General features: G+C 32.8%; 1 protein-coding gene across 1 annotated transcript; it reads left to right on the forward strand.

Moving 5' to 3' along the window:
- Positions 1 to 4,029: 4,029 nt before the first annotated feature.
- On the forward strand, positions 4,030 to 4,754 carry LOC127073889 (snakin-2). Its single transcript, XM_051015134.1, has 2 exons — positions 4,030 to 4,266; positions 4,364 to 4,754. Exons 1-2 carry the CDS (start codon positions 4,089 to 4,091, stop codon positions 4,546 to 4,548), a joined length of 363 nt encoding a protein of 120 aa, XP_050871091.1. The 5' UTR covers positions 4,030 to 4,088; the 3' UTR covers positions 4,549 to 4,754.
- Positions 4,755 to 24,515: the final 19,761 nt, after the last annotated feature.

Below are 24,515 nucleotides of genomic sequence, written 5' to 3' on the forward strand. Positions count from 1 at the left end.
ATTTCTTTTCAAAATGTATTTAGAGGTACATAAATATTCGAGACATATGTTCCCTTAGTTCATTCAAGAATATAATTGGTAGCTAGTTTGCTTTTCTAAAAAGTGGATTTTGTATTGATTCTAGTTAGTTATACTCCCTTCCTCCGTCCAAAATGAGCGAGTCATTTGGAATAAAATAGTGTTTCAAAATAAATGATCAATTTTAAAGTTTTAATTTTTTTTTTAATTTTATGTTCTAATTAATACTCTCACCGTCTCACAATGAGTGACCGAGTTGACTATTTCACATAGATCAAGAAAAATGAATAAATAAAAGAGAGAGAATGCTAATTTTCTAAACTACCCTTATCATGTATTGAGAGTGATGAAAATAATATTAATTAGAGGATAAAATTAGAAAAATTGTATTGGAAATTGAAATGCGTCATTCATTTTGGGGTATTATTTTATTCTAAATGAGTCACTCATTGCGGGACAAATGGAGTATTACTTTCATCGTTTTCAATACATGATAATGATACTTTAATAAAAATATCATTCTCTCTTTTATTTTTTTCCTTCTTAATTTGTAATGATCAACTGAGTCACTCATTATAAAACAGAGGATGTAAAAATAAGATAGTTTTATAGTTGAAATTTACAGTAGGTAGTCAATATTTTGTAGTTGACTACTTGGATTTTGGTAGCAAAGCATCATCATATTTCCATATTATGTTTTATAGGTTATTAGTAGTGTTTTTTTTACTCAGTTATGGTTGTGATATATTGATACATATATTTTGTTCATGACATATAATATAATGTTTATGTCAAGTGTTGACTCAAATGCTGAATTAGAGGTAATTAAAGTCACAATGATAAAGTAATATTGTTGAGGTTGTTAATGTTCACGAGATTCATTCTTTCCACATATGAATTTGAAAAAGGTTTGAATTTTAATTAAAGTAAGTATTTTTTGTTTTAAATTGATGTTTTAGAAATATATGTGAGCGTGATTGTAACTTTTAATTTAATTGAATTAATTATACACGAAATATAATGATGTTATTTCATGTGAGCATATGATTCAAGTATGAATGATTAGATATATAGGAAAAGAAAAAATCAAGATCTTGTAGCATACATCCATGTTCGCTTTATCTATTATAGCATTGAACGTGGAAAAATCTTCAACTTAAGTTAGCATGTGATTAATCTTATCCAATAATATTTATTGTAAAATAAATTTTGATATTGAATTATGTACAAAATAATATATTTAAATGATCAGAGGTATTTAATATTTTTTTTTACGTTGACTCAGTTTCTATGTAGTTAAATTATTATTATTCTTTTTTTTAATTTTTAACGGTAAATTTTTTTATATCACAGAACAATTTCTAGAAAATAATTAAATTAAGTTAAAGCATTTTGAAACTGAGTATTCCAATAAAAAAGGATCACATCTAAAAATAGCAAGAATCTTTGAATATAACTTTACAGCTGTTAAAACAGTAAACAGATGTTTGCTTTTGTAGCACGTTTAGGTGAAGGGCTTATAGTACGGAATGTACTTTACCCCCTCCTCTAGGAATCATTTGGATTCTTTCTTTCTGTTTTCCACTCTCCTTTGTTTGTACTAGTACTCACCAAGTGATAAGGATTGAGGGAGCAGAGTACAGTTTTTACAGCTTCATCCAGCTGTCTACAATCAATATTCTAATCTCAACAACTCTGTTTTCTTCGATTTGGATGTATTCAGCCAAGTTGGAGTCATTTCATCCCATACAGAAAAGAAACAATATTGGACCCGCTCTTGTCCTCTTCAACAAAAATTGTGCCAGAGTTGTAGGTGAAATACCAGATAAGCATCAGTTACTATATACTCATAGGTGATTTACAATATACCCCTTCTTTCCATAGTCATACACCCTTTTAGTCTCCAAACTTAGTGGGGATCCTCGCGGGATTGTCCAATTTGGATTATAATAAATAATAAAATTCTTTCAACAAATTTAAGAATTCCAACTTAAAATCTCTAATTAAATGAGAAATGATCTCAATTATCTCAAATTAGTGTTGTATTGTTATTTGTAATAATAATAATTAGATGACTTTTTAATCGATTGTTCTTTTTTTTTATTTTTTATTCCTTAAATATCCTACTATAAAATTAAATTTCCATAGTGCCCTTTTTTAGTATCCACTCGTCCAATGAATGGATGGATTGTTGAAGATATTTTGTTGTAGTATGGACTCGGTCAATGATTGACCGAGTTATTAAAGGAACAATTTTGTTTTTAATTTAAATAGATTTATTATTAATAAATATTTTTCAAATCTACACAGATATTATTGATTCTTCATGGAAGTCTACACAGATGTTATTGATTAAATTTTAGTATTAATAATAAATGTTTTTCAAATAAAATTATAATTATAAAAGTGGTATTTGAAAAACATTTATTATTAATAATAAAACCGCTAAGAATTTTTCATAGATACAATTAATGATATAAATAATTATATTAATTAAACATATAAATAATTATAATAAATAATGGATACTAGTAATGAAAATATATCTTCAAAAATATCCTTTTCACCTACTATTATAGAATTACAATCTCTACGTGTAATTTTAAACTATGGATAACAATTGGATTAAACATTATTGTCAAATTAAAATATATCTTTCAAGTATATAATTTAATTTAATACTTTATAATATTGTCAAATTAAAATAATTTTTATTATAAATCAATTATAATTTATCATACTTTATTGTTTAAACATTATTTTTCTGAAAATGTGTGGTTAAGATAAATGTTAAAGAGTATATTTTATACGTGGAAAAATTATTTTTCACTAATGTAATTATTTAATTTAACTTTTTTCCTATTTTTAAATAAAAATAATTATAATTATAATATCATAAAAATTATATACATATTTTATAAAGAGTATATTTTAACCACAAATATGTATCTTGTATATAACTTTTATAATATTATAATTAAAATTATTTTTATTTTTAAAAAAGTTAAATTAAATAATTACATTAGTGAAAAATGATTTTTCAATATATAAAATATACTCTTTAACCTCTATCTTAGCCATACATTTTCAGAAAAATAATGTTTAAACAATAAAGTATGATAAATTATAATTGATTTATAATCCTAATTATTTTAATTTGATAATATTATAAAGTATTAAATTAAATTATATACTTAAAAGATATATTTTAATTTGACAATAATGTTTAACTCAATTGTGATTTATTGTTTGAAATCAAATGTAGAGATTGCAATTCTATAATAGTACCTGAAAAAGATGTTTTGAAGATATATTTTCATTAATAGTATCCATTATTTATATGCTTAATTAATATAATTATTTATATCGTTAATAATTATTATAATTATGGAAAATTCTTAGCAGTTTTAATATTAATAATAAATGTTTTTCATATATCACTTTTATAATTATAATTTTATTTGAAAAATATTTATTATTAATAATAAAAATTAATCAATGATATTGGATAGACTTGAATATCATGAAGAATCAATAAGATTTGTATAGATTTGAAAAACATTTATTAATAATAAATATATTTAAATTAAAAAAATAATTAAAAAAATTGTTCATTTAATAGTTCGGCCAATCATTGGCCGAGTCCACACTCCAGAAAAATTTCTTCAACAAGTCATCCCTCCATTAGATGAGTGGATATTAAAAAAGATATTCTAAAAATTTAATTTAGGATAGATAGGGAATAAAAAAACAAAAAAAAAAAAGGGACAAGGGACTAAAAAAAAAGTCTAATTAGATAGAGGTGATTAATTGTTGAACCGACCCCATGATGTAAAAAGAAACACATAGTACCACTACTGCTCTGGAATTCGCTACAGAAAAGTCCAAAAGGCTAGAAATAAAAAAAAAACAATAATGTAACAAATATTGGGTCATGACAGTAATTTCAGCAACTTGCAAATGAGCTGTGTGACACTTTACACCTATATAAATAGCAGCATACAGAATTAGAAATGAATATCAACAAACTATAATACTCATCACAACTAAAACTGCTACAATATTCTGCAATGGCATTGCGTAACCTTTTTGTGCTGGGTTTATTGCTTCTAGTATGCCTCTCTAATCTGATGCAGGTTTCATCTGAGCATGAGATAGAAATGGAAGAAGAAGATGAAGAAGAACTTCAGCTACCTAATGAGTTGCTCACTGTGCGAGACGGCAACAGAAGGCTAATGCAAGACATAGGTAAAAACAAACAAACATTACAATCGATGTTTTAAATTTTGTTTTTTTTTAGTATGTCTTTTTTTTTTTATTTGAATTGGTTTTGGTGTTATGTTAGATTGTGGAGGATTGTGCAGTTCGAGATGCAGTGTACATTCAAGGCCAAACTTGTGTAACAGAGCATGTGGAACTTGTTGTGTGAGGTGCAAGTGTGTTCCACCTGGTACTTCTGGTAACAGGGAGCTTTGTGGAGCTTGTTACACTGATATGACAACCCATGGCAACAAAACCAAGTGCCCTTAGGGCCTTACTTGTTTGTTTGGGATCTTACTTAGTCTGTGTTTTGGTTTTAAAAAAGAGGTGTTTATGTTGTTGTTGTTGTAGTGTAGTATGTTACATGTTTGTATTAGTAGGTTTTTATCTGTTATGGTAGCTAAGTATGAATCAAATGTAATGTATACAATGTGGTTTTAAGATTGTTTGATATATAAAATTGTGCATTACATTTCGATTTCGTCTATCTTTTGTTCTTGTAAAACTGAAACAACATGACAAGGTACTCTGGGCATAAGTGACGTGTGAATTTTAGCTTGGGCTAGTAGTGAATTTATTCATCAAAGACTGTTGAGCTTGTGAGCTATTGATGTAGCAATTAAGATATGGATGCATAACATAAGATTCGAGATAGATCAGTCAAAAACAAGATAGACAACTTTACTTACTCATCTTTTACTCTTATTATACTTATTTAAAACTATTTTAGTATAATTTTTGTTTTAATAATTATGACGATATTTGATCTATATAATCCATTGTTTAGTGAAATAAAATTTGGATATTATTGACTTGTTGATATAATTTTTGTTTAAATAATGTTCCGACTTACATTTATATTTTTATTGCTGTTTTGATTACTTATTTTATAGGTAAATTATTAAGTTTTTTTTTAATAGTTTGATCTTTCAGTTTTTTTTTGGTAGCAATGATTTTTTTTAAGTAATCAAACGTGTACACCGTTATTCTTTTTTAATTAAGTGATGTTGGGCTGATATCTACAATGTAATGGAATAATCTAACAATACAATCTCACTATAATAAATGATGTTTTTTATGACGAAACTAACACCTCGGCAATAGAAAAAGATAAAATAAGTACTAGGAATGTCAACTTTTATTTTTTATTTTTTAAATTAACAAACCTTTACATAAAAGTGATGGAATAGATTTATAAGGGAGCTCGCTTCGACATGCTTTCTTTATATTTTATGTTTTTTTTTTCTTTCAGTTGTTTAGTTTATATTTCTCACTTGATGCCTTTCCAAGTTCCATTTTTATCATTGTTATTTTTTATTAGTATTTACCTCGGTTATATGGTCCAACTGAGAGGTGATATATTTTGTATTAATCAATTTTAAAATATTATTTTAATTTTTTTATTTGATATGTACAAACCCCTCGGTTATACTACAAAATCGACGTTATATATATTTTAATTGAATTTTTAGAATATGACTCTATTGGGTTTTTTATATTTGATATTTTTAATTAATATTGTCACGTTGGATTGTGTATAAAACCGACGTACAACATTTATTGCATGAGATACTTCAGACTACAATCTAGCTAGTTTCTAACTTTTCATTTACTTATCAACGCTCAAATGTCATTTCGCAAAAACTCTAGACGATTTTCAAGTTGATATTCATCAAAACTCTTCCAATAGATATTTATCAAATGTCATTTTCGCAATAGATTTGTTTTTCACTGAAATGAGTTATATATCACTTTGCTTTTCACTGATCATTTTGTCTAGGTTTTTACTTTAGTTTGTCTTTTGATCATTTTGTTTCTACGATTTTCCAATTATTTTTATTGAAATGTTAGTTAGTATAGTTTCTCTTGATCATTTTGAGGTTTATTTAAATAGTCATTTCGTCAATAAATATAATTTATATCATTTTGTTTTTCATTATGTGTCTCTTGATCATTTTGTTTTTACGTATTTTTCTCTTGATAGTCATGGCCGGTTCGACAAGCACCTCTCATACAACATCTACTGCAACATCTGTTAATACAAATCATAGAAGAAAAACTAGAGGTGCCACGATGTATGCCAAGGCGAAAAAAGCCCAAGAAACTTGTATTCGCTTCCCATTTACAATGGATGTTGCAACTGGTAGGGCTTATGGTGAACACGCTGACGATTTTATGGGTTACATTGCGTTACAAGGTAGAAGTAAAGTGAGCATTTTGATTGATAGTTGACATGATGTTGAAGATGAATTGAAAGACGCCATATGGCAAGATGTTCGGGTATATATGATCATTTATTTTTTGTTTAAACATATGATGTGTTCATTGTTACTAATAACATCTCTATTGTGTAAACATAAGATGTGTTCATTGTCTGTCCAAATAATGATTATGTGAAAAAGAAGATGATTACATATTGTGGTGAGCGTTGGAGAGGCTTTAAGACACAACTCACCCATAATTATATTAAACATAAAGAAGATAAAGAAAAACCTCCATACGATGTGTATCCATTTATTGATCAAGCTATTTGGGAGAAATTTGTAGAGTCTCGCACCACTCCTAACTTCTTGGCAAAGAGCCAAAAAGGAAAGGAAAACCGAGCTAGAAATATCTATCCACATAGATTGTCTCGTGGAGGATATCGTAAACTTGAAAAGACGATGATCGAAGAAAAAAGAAAACAAAGGGAGGAAGAGCTGTGAGGTTCTATAAGTCTTGACCGCACTCCATCTCCATCATCACACAATGAGAAATGGAAGAGGACACATCAAAGAAAAGACAGAGAGTTCATATCATATGCTACACATGAAGTGGCTCAAAGGATTGTAAGTAGATACTTTTTTCAATAATATTTATTTTATATTAATTTTAGTTACATAAATTTGTTAAAGATGAAATTTCATATGTGTTGTAGGATGATATGGTTGAACAAACCGAAACGGCCTCTTCACTTCACAAGATCGTCATGACATCTTGGTAAAAACGATTGGAACCGAGGAGCATCTTGGGCGTGTCCGTGGTGTTGGAAGAGGCGTTGGCTTCAAGGTATTTTTTGGACCATCTAAATCATCTAGTGGGAAAATCCATAAGATAGAGATTAAAGAGATTATTGTTGTTAAGTTGGAGAAGGAAAGGGAGAAGTAGGATAGGAAGTTATAGGAGGATAAAAAGAAGTTTAATGAGGAGAGGAAGAGGTGGATGAAAGAGCAGGATAGGAAATTGGAGGAGGATATGAAGAAGTTTAAGGAGGAGAAGAAGAGGTAGAGGGAGGAGCAGGATAGGAAGTTGAAGGAGGATGAGAGGGAGAGATTGTTGTAGATGGTGTGGGAGAGTGTCCAGAAGCAGCAGGAGGAGCGAGAGAGGATGACTGAGAAGAAGGTGTTCGAGAAGTGTACCCGTGATGTGCTTGAGGTATAAACTATATGTTGTTGTTATTATTGTTTGTGTATTTTAACTTTGAATTGTATTTATGTTGTTTTTATGATGCAGAAATTCAATTCATTTAGTCTATTAAGCTACACAAAGTCAAATCAGTTGGAAATTCAAGACAATGAAGTTCATAAAATTACGGGTGGTACAAGCACTAAAGAAAGTTTTTCTGCCAACCAGGGCAGTATTGAACCTACACCATCAATAGTAGATAACATTGAGATACGAAGAAAGATCGCTGACAGTCTTCCAGACACATTGTTGGGTATTAAATTAAGTCATTATCCAGAACAATTATTCATGCTTTTTAGGACTTCTTTCCATGAATTTTTGTCAGGAAATGTGTACCTAGACAACTCCGTATTACAAATTTGGTCCTCGTAAATATAGTTTTTATGTTGATCTCTATTTATATTCATATGTTCTTCTACTTTAACATAAAGATTTGCTCTTGCAGGTACATCCATGACTTATGTGTTGAAAGGAAACTTCAAAACATGTATTGTATCTTACAGGCGGTTCGACATGACACAATATCCGTAATTACTTAAAAGATAAATTGAAAGGGAACATAAAAAATTGTTATTTGGCCCCGTTTTACCGCAAGTAAGTATATATTAATTTGTGTTTTTATTTATAAATCAATTTTACAAATATTAATTATTCTGAATGTTTATGCAGTGAACATTGACAACTAATTGTTATATGTTCCAAGAGAAATACTATAGTTGTATTTTGCTCATTGCACTCTGAATTGTCCGAAGAAGCGGTTAACATTTTGAATGGGTAAGTGGTATTATTTTTATCTTTAGAGTTGAATAGTTTTTATTTATGTTTAATTTTAATTGATATATGTAGAACAATGGAGGAGTATAATTCATTCAAATATAATATACTTAGTAAAAGGCCTATCTATGTTTCCCCAAAAGTAAGTATGTTACTTGTGCATTTATTGATATTATATTATTTATGTGTATTAGTGTGATATAAATATATGAAAATTATTTGTAGTGGCGAAAACAATCTGACGGTCATTCATGTGGATACTATGTTATGAGATATATGCTTTATATTATCTCCACATGCATTAAAGAGGGATGGATAAAGCATAAAGTATTAACTTAATCCATATCTTCTTAAATTCAGGTTGTTGTTAGTTTATTATAATTTAATTTTTGTTCTAATTATAGGAGTTTAACAATAAAACACCATACTCAAAAGAAAATATGGATGACATTCGATCAAGTTGGGCTAGGGTCTTTTTATCTTATTATGATTCTCTAAAACAATAGTTTTTTCTTGGTTGTAAATGTGTAAATTTCATTAATTTGTTTTGTGTAAATATGTAAATGTGTGTATTCTGTCTTGATGATCAAAACAATGTAAATGATATGATAAATTCTAATTTTGTCGCATATTTTGTAGTTTCTGTGTAAAAAATGATACACACGGGTTAATAGATTTATAATGGTATTATCGCAGCTGGAAAAGTACAGAGTCTCCATCATCCTTTATTTGTTCTTAAGAAATGGGAAAATAATGATAAACCTAATGTTAAGGGTGAGACTTAGGGTTCGGGAGTCGTTTAAGTGAGGGGAAGGTATTAGGCACCTCTAACCTCCATTGTACTCAATAGGATCCTTCTCTAGTTATAGGGTTGATGTGTGTTTCTAAGGGAAGTTTTCTTAATCTACTTATTAATTGCTTAAATTATTTATTAACAGGAGATATGTCATCATTAAGGAAAATATTTTATTAAAAGAAGGACACAAAAAATGTTTTTGATTATTGTACTCGCTAGAGTGCTATGACTCTATGCCTACGTATCCTCATATTTAGCGAAGCATCAGAGCACCGTAGTTCTTCTAGAAAATATTTATTTTGTTAGTTGTTTTTTAGCCTTTGAAAAGTCTCAACGCATTAGGGGCATATATGTGTTTGATTTGAAAAAGTGCCTCTATGCACAAGGGTAGAGGACTTAAAATTTCAACTGTGTGGAATTGACTTTAGTTATTGGTTAATTTGCAAAAAAAATGATATGTTAATAGACTATTAATAATATATAATTATTTTAATCGAAAAAAAAGTATTATATCCCTTATCCCTGATTATTTATCCTTAATTAAGTTAATTAACCCCCTTGAATTAACCCTAAAATTATCCCAAAATTATTCCCAAAAATCCCAATTAATTAACTATAATTCCCAAATTAATATTCCTTAATTAATTATATTTTCCCCTTATTGCTTTAATGATTAAAAAGCTAAATAATTATTAAATTTTATCAATGTAAATAAAAACTATACTAATTAAAAAAAAATCCTAATCCTTAATCATATTAAAAAAAACTAATTACATCAATTATAATAATTTAAATAATTAAATAATTTAATCACCAATTAAATTAACTAAAATAAATAATAGAAAATAATAAGCGGGGGATGTATTTTAAGTTATAGAAGCAATGAGCCATTAATGTATGGGTGCGAATAACAATAGGAAAAAAGGTCGGGTCTGCAGGAAGCCTAATTGGGCGCATGAGGCAACTCAGGAGAGTCCAAGGTTGACTCCCTATTGAGGCCATTAGATGCGCTGACTATATGGTCAATTGTCATACCCAAAAATTTACCCTACCCCTTTTATGATTTTATCTGGTCCATGGCCTTAATCCATATGCATACATTCATACTTAACCATTTCATTTGCATAATCATTTTCAAATAATAGGGCAGGTATCTTGGATTCAAGGTGTGGTGTTTGTACTTGATGAAAGCTAGGGTTCCCCAAATCTATCTTGAGGTGTGCTCAACCAAATCTCAAAAACTCGAATTCCTAACTTGTTTTGCATTGATTTTCCTTAGGCCATTGCATTTAAGGTTGAGGACTAATCAATATCATTTTGTCAACCATATTGGGTCCATTTGCTTGATCATGTCCTTTATATGATCATTATCATCTTGGCCATTTCATTTGCTTGGTCAAGTTTATGGGGTGATCATCTTGGTCATGGAATTTGGTTGATCTGGATTGAAGTTCATTCCTATCCATCGTCCAAGTGGCATGTTTCATTTGATCCTCTATCCTAAGGCATATTGATTCATTCTAAGGCAAGGTCTAATTTGATTCAATTGTTTGCTTCGAAGGTGGATCATTCTAATCCAAAGTTCTATTTCATTTGATTTATACATTTCAATGTCTTTTGCAAAGTTTATTTGCAAGGTGCATTATTTAAATTCAAATCCTTGTTTTGGAGGGAAGTTATTGCTTGCTACTTAAGTCATATTTTCATCATTGGTAATTCACATTCAAATCCACGTGCCTTCAAATCCAAGTCCATTTCATTTCAAATAAAGGTAATTCATAGCATTACATCATTACACCATGAGTCTTTACATAAATTCAAACCTGTATAAAAAATTACATTTTTTATCTAAGTTGACTTTTGGTCAAATGTTGACTTTTTGGTCAACCATTTGACCGAAGTCTACTGACTAATTATGCCTAGCCTAATACTCTAACTCCGAATTTATTTATCCCACAAGCCACTCATTTGTTTGAGTTTTCGAGGTTTCCGCATTTTTGACCTTTAATGTTGTCTTCACCATTTTTTTAAAAAGCAAGTCACTTTGTTTGCCTTGTCCAATCCTCACGCGTGTGCATCATCCTGCAAAATAAGTCCAAAGCAGGGCATGATCATTATGAGTTCACCAAGACAATCATACATATAACCACATTACAAGCATAAGCATGATTCATTCACATATACACAAACCATTGCATGCATGAATCAATACATATACCATTACATTCATCCATATATCCATCAACACAAATTGAAAGTAATTACACTAATTTAAACAAGCTTCCATCACAAAGGTCATAAATTACACTGACTTATAACATAAAATTAATCACTAACATCTAACAAAGATGTACCATCTAACATGACATGATTAGTTACAATCCATACATGGCCACACATGATGCATACCAAACTAAGTTCATACGCACACATGGCCAATGCAAGACCATAGATTGCACATTTTCACCAATGCTAGCTCAGTAGTTTCACTAACAGCATCACACTTTAGATCAAGATCAAGTTCATTTCTAACTCTTCCTTAAACTAACTCATAACAACTTTACCCTAATAGCTAATTGAAAATGTTCAACATCAACTAACACCTTTCTTCATTAACATAAACTAACAATCAAAGACCAGGTTCTAACTAACCTAATTTCTTTAACAGAGACAACACAAACATTCAACCCTAACCACTCAAGCATAGGAATCACTAGAAATATTCACTTATGTACCAGTTTGGGGAACCACCTGAATCCACTGATGCATCACATGTTAAAGTAACCCCTAGTGTCAATCCTGTCATGATTGATGGTTATCTTGTTGATACACCTGTCATTGATAAGCTTATTAATGATGATTTCAATGATAACTATGTCTCCTCTGAAGATTTTGTTAATGATATCATCATTGAGAACCATTAAAATATAGAGGATGAAGTTTAGAGGAAGAATGGTCAAGTCAAACAAACCATTAAAATGTAGAGGATGAAGTTTAGAGGAAGAATGGTCAAGTCAAACAAACCATTAATACCCATGTTGTTGACTCAAGTATGAATGATAACCTTGAGTTAAATGAAGAGTCTAAGGGTTAAGAGAAAAGGAATGAAGAGGATGATGATGATGATGAGATTCCAATTTCTCATATCATGCAAACGGTTATTAAAAGTGTGTCCAAACCTCAAAACGATAATACTCAAGAAAAGAAGAAGGATATGTTGGCTCTGGATGACGAATCTCCTTTTATTACTGTAATGAAAGGCTTAGTCAGATCCATGATGTATCCAGGAAAAGAGAAGAAAAATAAGAAAGAGGTTCGTCACAATGAAAAACACTGATATAGTGAAGAAGGAAATCTCAAGATAAGCCTGCAAATAAGATAAAAAGTGTTGAAGTAAAAGCTGCTAAAAATAAGTATCTCAAGAGAAAACTTGTGCAAACAAGTGGCTATGAGACAAATGTTGAAGTTGATATTCTAGACATCGTTCCCTCTTCTAAGATAAAGATTGGAGGAAAAAGAGTTCCGGTCAATATTCCAGTTTCCCCATTGGACAATGTTTCATTCCACTCTGAAGGAAGCATGCAAAATGGAAGTATGTATGCCAAAGAAGAGTTGCTCCTAAAAGAAAGCTGAGCAAAAATGTCCTTGAGTGGCAAGAAATCATAAATCTACTGAAGGATGCTGGATTGATTAAGATTGTTTCAAATATTGGACCTTTCTATGAAAAGCTGGTTAAAGAGTTTCTTGTGAACCTAACACTTGATTGCAATGTTGAAAGAAGTCAAAAGTATATGAAGGTTTACATTAGAGGGAAGTGTTTGAAGTTTTCACTCTCCATTATTGATGCGTATTTGGGAATAAACAAGTCAGCAGAGTCTGAAAAAAGTTCTCTCCATGGACAAGATTGTAAAGGAAATCATTGTTGGGCAAGCGAAACAATGGTCCAACAAAAGGTTAATTTCTCGTGGTAAATTGAGTGTGAAGTATTCTATTACGAACATGATGGGTGTAACAATATGGGCACCCACTAATCACATTTCAAGAATCACAACTACCTTGGCCAAGTTGATATTTCAAATTGGAACCAAGTCCAAGCTCAACTTTGGAAAGTATGTGTTTAACGATCCCATGAAGCATGCTGATTCATTTGTTGTGAAGCTACCAATAGATTTTAGTTGCTTAATCACTGACATTATCTTGAAGCAAAAAGGTTGGTCCTCTGACTCTTGATGAGAAGATGTTTATGGGGACACATGTCCCAAACATTATGGTAAAGCATCATGGTCAAATTGCTTGTGGAAGTTCTTCACATGTATCCAAAGCCACTAGAAAAGATGTGTTATGTGAACTGATGGAAGTCTCAAGTCTCTACAAGAGATTATTATTACAAGTACCATTAGGAAGAGGAATGTGGATGAGTTGATTAAAATATTAGCCAAGGAAAAGGTAGTAGAAAAAGAAGAAGTTGTCAGTGATGAAGAAGAGGATACTACTAGTGAAGAGGAAGAGAAATATGCTGAGGAAGAGAAGGAAACCTCTGAAGAATGAATTCTTTTAGATAGCTTATTTTGACTGAATTTTTCGTTCCAGTTTTAATTTAGTCTGATTTTGGCCCTTGTGTATGGGCACACTTGTAGATTATTGATTTTGTAGTGATCTTGTAGCAACAATTATTATGCACTGTGTCATTGATCTAAGATGCACAAAATATGATTATTCAGTAATGATATTCTGGCATTATGTTCAACATATGTGCTCAGGGTTATTGTTTGTCTATTCTTGACTAATATGTTCATTGATTATGTTGACTATGCTACTAACTTTGCCAACTTGTGGCAAAAAGGGGGAGTAGTGGTTGCAGGGGGAGTAATGTGCTTGATGAGTAACTTGATACTAATTGAGGAGCTATTAACTGTGTTTATGGAGATATTATCATGTATGTGAAATATTATTTAGCAAGGTGTATGTGCTGCAATATTGATTTTTGTATGCTCACATGCTGGAGCATTTGGTCTAGCATCTGGCCCTCGAGCATGTGTGAGGTGGTCTATTGAATGTGTATGAACTTTGTTGTTCTGTAGCTTGATGTATAATAGTTGTGGTGGGTGCTGACTTCTGACCTGACTGGCAACTACTTAATGTGTGTGCATGTTGACTGATGTGTGTCTGGCTATATGGGAGCATTATGTGCTTTATGTAGCAACCATATCTTTGTTTACAGATTATGCTACTTTTGTTGTTGCTTCTGTTTGCTCTTTATGCTTGTGTATGGTGTGCTTAATGCTTAACTTATGTTGCACATCTTGTATGTTTTTGAAAGTGTTGTTTTACCAAATTTTTCCAAAAGGGGGATTGTTGTTCATTTTTGAATTGGATGCATTATGCAAAACAACATGGTATGATCAAGCTGTTTTGGTGAAGAGAGAACACATGTGGGACAATGATGTTGTAGCAGGTGTGGCACATCTAGCCCTTACTGCTGTTACTGCATTGACGCGTTTTCTGTTTGCATTTTGAGCGTGTTATTGGATTTATTTCTGATTTATTTGTTGCTATCTTTTAGCAACCTAATTAATTATATTTGTTTGATGATTTATTAAGATCAAATTTAAAGATTTGGAAATTTAAAGTTGAATTCAAATCAAATCATATATTATTGTAGAGTTGTTTTGAAAAACAAATCTTAACAAAATCTCCACTTTATCAACTGATTAAATCTTATGCCCATTAGCGGAAATCTTAACAAAAGAATTATATTTAAAGAGATTCAATTCCATCATTGAAGACAACGAACAAGTATTGAATATTCCAAGTGTTAGGGTTTTATTTGAGTCCTTTGTTTGTGTTGCTTGTACACCATACTAGTGCCATCATTCATATCATAAGGCATGATGTTGGGTTGTTTAGTTGAGTTGTAATTCAATATTTTTTAAGTTATTTATTGAAGTTGATCAATTGGGATTAGTGATTGAGAGAAAGTGAGATGGGTTCTCATATTTAGGGGGAGACCTAAATATAAAGTCACTAGGATTAGGAAGAGGCATTGAACAACATGAGGTTGTTGTTCTTATAAGACTAATTATACTAATTCAAAATAGTGAATTTCCTTTCTTGGGTAGAGTGCCCCCCAGACGTAGGTATGGTTTTACCGAACTGCGTTAACAATTCTTTGTATCTTTTTATTGCTTTCTGCATTGATCATCTTGTTTATAAATTATTTGTTAATTTTGGTGTAAGATGTTGAACACATTGGCTTAGGCGTTTGGTCCAACATCTATCCCATAGGAATAAAATTTCATACCAAAATTTTCTCCTCTGTTTGGAACAAGCTACCAAGGTAGAAGAAGAGGAAGGGACAACGCAAAAATCATAATGAGCAAGAGGAGAAAGGGGAGTAATCAAGAAATAATGCTCTTTGAAATTTTTCCAGTTGTCAATGTAAACATGGAAGATCTCATTTTTTAGTCGGTGAAGAGAAAAAAGCCCACAACCGTGACTCTTTGAGGAGGGGGGGGGATAACTTCAATAAGGTGAAATGTGAGATTCATGAAAGCCAAGTCCATGTTTCCTTGGTATTCTTACTAATATTGAAAGGCTCTCACGAAGCCCCAGGTGCAGGGATTAAGCGGCGACGAAGAAATACGAAGATGGTCCAACATTTCCTTCTCAAAGGAATTCGTACACCCAACATCTTAAAAATGCAGGAGTAGAAGGGGATATAACACCCTTCGAAATCGTGACACGCCATCTAGTCTGCAGGAATCGTTGAAACTGCCCAATTTGAAGATGACCCCACTTGGAAAGGAACCTACATTTCATCCTCTTCTCGAATAAAGTTAGTGGATGTCCTTAAATATATTGGATCTATCTAGGAATAATCCTCTACATTCGTCGTCATCATCAGAATGACGGAATCATGTGTTTGTATTACGAGTGGATCAGACGGGTTAGCTACGACGAGCATGCAATAAAGATGCTTGAGCTCCATAAATGAAAGGGGTAACAACATACTTGTGCAAATAGGAAAGAAAGTGCGACGGAGACCTGGTGTGGGGATAGTAAATTCAGTGGCAGAAACCCAGAAGGGGGTGATTATCAAAGAGCAACAGGGGAGCGAAATAAAACCCTGGGGGAAAACCCATTTCTTATAGAAAATTCAACCCGGAATCAAGGATCTAGATCAAAGGCAATACACAAATCCAATGGTTGTTAACACACCGATCTACCTCTCAAAATAAACTGACGAAAGTACCCAAGTATCCTAAATAGGAGAATAATTTCCTAGCCTTCTTCTCTAGGGCGATATGTTGAGAGTAGGTAGTGGAACATTTATGTGACAAGAAAGCATTCAATTCTCATGTCCCCCGTTACTTTTTGAATTGACTCCAAGCATTTCATTCCATGTACACCCTAAAGACAACCTTAGAGGCCGACCAAGATCCCTGAAGACTTCCCCGACCCCTTTAGCATCCGACAAAGACTTGGGGACAACTGTTTTGGACCATCAAGAAACCTAAATGGCTAAGGCCTGATTCTTCTCAAATCCACTCCACTTAACCCAACATATAAACTTAATCCACACGTAAGAAAGGTACATTTTATGATTTCTACTTTTCACTACACTCATCTTAAATTTTAAACTGACTTGCACGTTGGAATGATAATCATGTAGGTTCATCCCGCACGGTAGTGGCGGAGATTAGCATCACCGTTCAAGATCATCAAGCGTTCCGTTATTATATATATATATATATATATATATATATATATATATATTATATATATATATATATATATATATATATGAATTGCAAGATAAGAAAATAAAAATGATAATCTCTAAGAGAAAAACAAGCGTGCAAAAAAAGAAATAGTTTTTTTTAAAGATTGCGAGTAATAGGAAAGAAATATTTTTTTAAAGACGATGAATAATCATTTAATTTTAGATTAATTATGATTTTGGTCTTTTTATTTTCAATATATTTTTTTAATTCCAATCCTTTTCTTTTAAATTGAGGTTCTTTGTTCCATCATTTAATTCTTTTGAAGAGATTTTAGTTGCCTTTCAAATTTGAATTCATGACATTGATAGTAACATGACACTAAAATCCCGGAAAAAAACTAAATGAAGAATTTTTTTTTTGAAAATGAAGGATCAAACCGTGTGACACTTTATCTTACTTTAAGTAGATTTCTCCTATATTCTTCATCAGTTTAATCAGAAAGTTTGGATTTTTCTTGGTTTGAAACCTGGTTTTATGTTGTGACTTTCATGTTTTAACTTTCAAAATATTTCTTAAATCAACAAGTTTCCATGTATATTTCAAAACCTTAATTGTTCTGTTCTGACTGTGAGAGTTTGCTGTTACAAGATATGCGTTTCTATTTATCTTACATTTTATTAGATTGTGTTCCTCTTCCCTCTGTTGCTCTTAAAATCTGATTGCAACTTATAATGTGTATAAATAGGTTCTCAAATCAACAAGTTTGGATTTTGGTGTGTTTCAAATCCGGACTTTTGTTGTGTCATTTCCTACCCAGAATCTATACATATTTGTCGTTGTTAATTCTCAGTTGTTGGCATGCTTTACAATATAAAATGATGAACAACTGATCTTTTTAATTTGGTTTTAACATTACTCTTATTTTTTGGGCCAAAATTGATTTAAGATATACTTCATATTCTTACCACTGTCATTGGAATCACCATGATCAATATATGATTCATGTATAGAAAATAGGAGTAAGCAATATCTCCCATACATGTTTTAAGTTTGATTTGTGCAATTTTGATTTATAACAATGCAGTGAAAACGATTTCACAGCAGCAATCTAACACCTAACTTGTCATTTCTTTATTTGTCTAGGAAACTTGGATTAATGCTTCAGATAATCAAGTTATGACATCGTTTAATTTAGTGTTTTAATTACCTGGTTGCTGATAATGATAATAGCTCTTCTATTGTTTATCCACAAATGGAACATGGTATCTTGTCATTTGGATATACTGGCCTATATTGTCTTATACCTACTAACCAAATTTATAATTCATACATACCAGGTTTGAACAGAGTGAGGGAGTGAGCATTATTTAGTATTGAATATCATGTCTTGCTGATAGAACTATATGCCTTATCTTCAACATGTTTATGACTAATGCAAACACTCGTTAAAAGTTATGCTCATTGCTTATTTTTTTCCGGTTGAATTGTGATAAAAGAGATCATAAATACTTGGTTAAGTTATATGTTTGATAAGTTGGAAAAATAGTTTGATTTTAGTTCATAACTATCTTATATGCTCGGTAAAAGTTACGGTCACTGCTTATTTTTTCTTATAACAGAGTTCATGGACCTGCAAACTTCTTACGAGATAAATGGTTTGAAAGACTCAAAAGACACAACACAATCATGTAGATGTTAAGTACTTTGATTTGAAGTTGTAAGTCAATTTCATTGTATTGCAAATAGGGTGTGAAAGTTGTTGGTGCACAAGAAGGAAGAAGAAGATGAAAATGATGAAGATGGAAGAGAGAGAAGAGAGAAAAGTTGTAACTAACTTTTATGGTGGAAATAAAGTTTGTTATTGCATTCCTTGAGAAAACAGTTACACAATTGTTTAAATACACAAACTAAACTGTCATGTAGGTTAAGTTAAAAATTATATTATGCTGAAAATGAATTATATCTAACACCATCCCTTATCTCATATCCAGGTAATCATAATCTACAAAACCAATTCCATCTCTCAAGTGGATAAAGTGTTCAATCTTGATTGCTTTAGTCAGAACATCTGTCAGCTGCTTTTGAATGCTACAATGCATAACTTCATGCATTTCATTATGAACCTGGTTTCTCAGAAAGTGGAAATTTGTCTAAATGTGATTACTCTTTCCATATAGCAATGGATTCTTAGTAAGACTTATAGTTTATTTGTTGTTAATCATCAACTTCACAGGCTTGCTCATCGTGATCTTCAGATCCTGCAGCAAGTTCAGAATCCACACAGCTTGACAAGCAGACAAAGTACCTGCAATGTACTCAACTCTGGTTGCTTCTTGGAGCACCAAGAAATGGAACCTCTCAGATACTTAAATAAATATCAAGAAGTACTTCTTCTGTAAACTTTGTCTCCACACCAATCAGAGTATAGATAACATATCAACTCTGAATCAGATTCAACATCAGAAGGGAACAAAACTCCATATTTCATAGTCCCTATAGTATACCTCTGTATCTTGACAACAGCTTGATAACGTGACCACTTTGGTTTGTTCATAAACCTACTCACCATTCCAATTGCATAGAAAATATCAGGTATGGTATTACAAAGATATCTCAATGAGCCTACCAATTATTTAAAAGTTTTAACATCTACATCATCACCCTGAACATCAGAATTCAACTTGTGATTTGTTTTAGCAGGTGTGATTGCAGACTTGCAATTCATCAACTCAAATCTCTTCAGAAGCTTAAGTTCATACTCCAGATGATGCAAAATTATACCCTTATAAGAGTACATTATCTCCATCCCTAGAAAATATGTCATATTTCCTAGATCAGTCATCTCAAACTCATTCATCAACATCTTCTTGAACTTAGCTATCTCATATGAACAACTCCATGTTAGCAATATGTCATCAACATAAAGACACACCAAAATCATATTGCTATAAGAGTATGTTAAACATAGACATCATACTCCATCTCACATTTTCTAATTCCTTGAAGCTTGAAAAATGAATCAATTTTTAAATTCTAGACTCTAGGAGCTTGTTTCAGTCCATAAAAGGTTTTATGCAACTTGTACACCATCCCTTCCGGATTCTTTTTCACAAATCCAGGAGGTTGTGATACATAAACTTCCTATTGTAAAGGGCCATTAAAAAATGCAGACGTCACATCTAAATCCATCAGAGGTCAATTTCTATTAACAACTATAACAATCATCAGTCTAATTATTTCATGTCTAGCTACAAGAGCAAACATCTCAAAGTAATATAGTCCAAATTTTTATAGAAATCCTCTAGCTACTAACATTGCTTTGTGTTTGCCAATTGATCCATCTGGCTTTAGTTTGACCTTATAAACCCATCTCACGCTGATACATTTCTTGTCCTTTGGAAGCTCAGTCAACATCCAAGTCTTGTTTCTTTCTATAGCCCCAAGTTCTTCTTTCATAAGCCATCCCTGCATTCAAAATGTATTCAATGCATCATCATTAACATATCTAAACATTTCAAATCCAATAAATTAACATGACCTAATCATACCATGACCAAAGAACATGAGCATACCTATCATGTACATGGAGAAAGACCAAGCAAACTTGCAGCAAACATGGGATCAAGTGCAGACCTGTAATTCTACATAACACATCACCAAATCTGCAGTCATTATCCATATCTGAAGCGCAATGAAACAATGAAGCATCAACAAACAATCCCAACCAATCAAATCAATTTTTGCCTTAGGCCATCTTTCAAACCTTTTCAAAAAGGGCGTGTTACTCCCGCTCTACCGTGAACGGTGCTTAAGCCTTCACGCACGAGCAAGTAATGTTTAATTGCTATAATATGATCCAACCGCATCCATTCTACCGCAAAAAAGCAAACACGTAAGCCTCCCATGCTCGAGCATACAAGCAAGTGAATAGTAGCACGTGAACGTCAACACTGTTCATAAAAACAACCAAACAAATACTCAATTTATGAGTGAAACTACGGAGCTCTGACTTCTTCATTGCACGTATGAGGATGCGTAGGCACAAGGGCCCAAATCCTTGGCGAGAACACTAACCTAAAACTTATTTTCTTTCCCATATTATTCTTATTCATCTTATTTCATTGATAACAAGCAACATACAGATAAGCAACATCCATATGCATTGATACTGGTAAAGTGGTTCTCATCGAGTACGATGGATGTGAGGGGTGTTAATACCTTCCCCTTGCATATCTGACCTTTGAATCTTCTCTTGGTTACGTAGACCATTTTATTTTGGGGTTTATCACTATTTTTCCTTTCCTTTTGAATAAATAAAATTAAGTGGCAACTCTGTATTTTTCGCAGTGCAATAGGCAAAGAGGCAGATTTTATTGTCGATAGTTCTAGGTTTTCTTTCTCGACGTTTGATGCGGTCTCCACATTGGGTTGTTCAGCATTGGTTAAAGTTTCAGCAGTCTTGGGTTTTTGGTGAGCATCTCGAGTTGGCCGAGGGCTGTCAAGAGGTGTGGGTTGTCTAGGCCTTTCTTACTCGAAGGTATCCCCTAGAGAAGTTTCATCCATATCCATTTGGTTTTTTGCCTCTTTCGCAAATGTTGAAGAAGTTGATTAAGATGGTGGAGCTTTAACGGTCGAGTTGTGGAAGATGTTGTCATCAACTTCTTTAGGTTTCTTGACTTCTTTGATAATGTTTGCAGTAGGAGAAGGTTGTTGTGTCGGTGAGCTGGTAGTTAGTGGCATAATATGAGTAAAGGCCGATATAGGTTTAGCTGACGGTTTTCCCTGCATAAACCAATTGTTAATACTTCGGAAAAAAAGGATGCAGAAAGAGTTAAAATAATATACTTACCTTTAAGGTGTCTGCATATGGGCTTGAGTTAACGCTCTTATTAGAGGCTAATTTTCTTGTCGTACCTGTCGTCCTTTTAGCTTTCCCGAGGGAGATTCCTTCCATTTCTTCGCCTTTGGGGTAAGATCCATGTTAGGGCTAGTTGAGATTTTCTTGGTACTAGCGCTGATGCCTCGTGGTTTTTTCTTTTGTGGGGGAGGCTCAGGAGATGAGTTTTCGACATGGATTGGCTCAGGAATTGTCTCGACAGATTCACCATTTGCATTGGCATCATTAACCTTCATAATAATAAGAATAAAGAGAGTTCAAGTAAAGGAATGTTTAAGTTCAATATGTTGAGTAGTCTAAAGCTTAAAATCACAATTTAAAGCTTACCTGTGGAGGTTTGGAGGAGGTTACCTCGACCTTCGATTGTTTGAATGCTACCTTAGCACCAACAACATCTTTGGTCCTCTTTCTGTGCTCGACAACTGTGTGCAAACAAAATTGATTGTGAGTACAAAGAAAGTGTGTCAAAATTAGTAAAGATGAAGGCGAGATCTTTTGCTTTCCTCACCTTCATGTATATGGGGGTTTCTACCCTGACATGCTTTATATCGACATGAAGGTGACCTTTGAGACTGTATATGTCATGCTTAGTCGGAGTCACGCATTGAGCAGGTTTCAGGCATTCGTTCTTATGTACCTTAAAAAAATCCCCACAAATGAACCACCGTGGAAGCGAAGGGGCGAAAGCTACGACTATTTTGCTGGTGGGCAAAGGGGAAAATTTAGGAGGGTGATAATATAGAGAAAACATATATTTGTCCTTCACATATTCATGAATTTTTAAGTTGGGAAGCTTCGCCTGCATTTTTTATTTCAGAGTGAGAGCTACTTCACGAATCGTCTGACTATGGTCGTTTGGGTCATACACGGTTTCAAAGTATTTTTGGAAGGCTTGAATCTCTTTGATGTGCCAAGTTCTACCTTTGTTGAATTTTTGCTTCAAAGAAAAGAAAATGTCAGTTATGTGTTGACTTATTGTTGCATCATCCATAAATTCTTCAATATAGTAGGCCTTCCACCAAGTATCAAAATCTTGGGTGCAAAAATAGGATGGTTCAAAAGAAAATGGAGTAAGCATTGGGCGATCAACAACATGTCGAGCCATTTGTTGAAGGTAATCATATTCAGAATAGTCAACGGTGCTAAGGAACAAATCGCTTTTTCGTTTGAAGAATGGACGAGGCACCGTCTGGCTAATTCCAAATTGGCGCGACACCAAGTTGGATTGATAATTGAGGATCCTCGCATGGTCCTTGGAAGTCCCAAGTTTGGTAGAAAGAAGTTTGGGAGTCAAGAAGGCTTCTCATATCCTCTTTGATTCATTTTCCTGTTCGCCGATGGGTTGGAAATCACGAGTGAACCATTCAGGTCGTTATTTTATAAAAGGGATCCATTGTCTCATTAAAATAATAGCGTTTGGCGAACATCAGGAAGTACGCAAATAATGCATCTCGATCTGACCTATTCTTATCAGTCGGGGTCAGAAGGTTCAATCGAGTGCCTTCAATGCGTCTACCACTAATGGGCGTGTTGTTGTCATCATGTTTTTTAACATCCAAAGAAACTTTGAATGTGGCATTGAGCCATAGTTGAAGTAACCAAAATGTTCCAGATAGCAGTAAACTATCTTTGGGTTTGATATTCCTTAAGATTTCAGTAGCTTCCCTTAGGGATTCATAAAGGGATCTAGTATTAATTGGCTAATATAAATATATTTACCCTCATGCAATTGATTGGCCAAAGTTAAATATCCCTTCGCCACCTTTAACGACCTTTAACAAAAAATGCATCTAGATAGCCACAGTGCAAGGAAAGCAATGTGTTCTTCGACGGTAACTTTAGTGGTGCCAGAAACATGGTAGTCTTTGATGTACCTGCCAAAACTAACACGGTTGGTGTCGAAATCGATGGTGTCCTTGACGCATTCGTTCGGATCAAAAGCCAATCAGGCGAAGGCAAGTAATGGCCTCTACGTTGAAAAGTGTGGGTGTCAACATCCCACAGGGAAGTTGGAAGGTATTAGTGGTGCTTTCCCAAAATATAGGGACGCGACCAACATATTCTGACCATAAACTGGACCCGTTCTCGACAACTGGATCAAGTCAAAAATACCTTTCTCTTTCTAAATATCACTCACTTTGGCCTCTACTTTGTTCAACCAGAGGATGTAATCCTCATGTTTTTTGGTAGGGGGAGCTGAACGAAAGACATGAAAAATTATGATCATGTACTCAGGGTTCAGAGGCCCTTTAACACTAACTATGGGTTTTGTCCTATGGTAAGTGGGCAAAAAATCCCTAACTTTAGAAAGGTTTTCATAAGGATCATGCATAGGATCCATAAGAGCATGGGTGTTTTCAGAGATAGTATAAGAAATCATTACCTGAGACTTGTAAGTGCGTAGTGTTTCCTCATAGTTTGGAGGCTCCAAAACGTATTCTCGGTTGCCAATCACACTGGAGTAGGGGAGCACATTGGCCATGGGGAGAGGACCTTTGGTAGCTTTGGTGGTCTTGGTTGTGGAAGCCATTGTTATGAGCTTGGGAGTTATAGTAGCTTTGGAAGAGGAAAATTTATTTCAGAGTAGAAGTGTTGAAGACAA

The sequence above is a fragment of the Lathyrus oleraceus genome, chromosome 4, assembly GCF_024323335.1.
Source record: "Lathyrus oleraceus cultivar Zhongwan6 chromosome 4, CAAS_Psat_ZW6_1.0, whole genome shotgun sequence".
In the NCBI taxonomy this organism is placed as follows: Eukaryota; Viridiplantae; Streptophyta; class Magnoliopsida; order Fabales; family Fabaceae; genus Lathyrus; species Lathyrus oleraceus.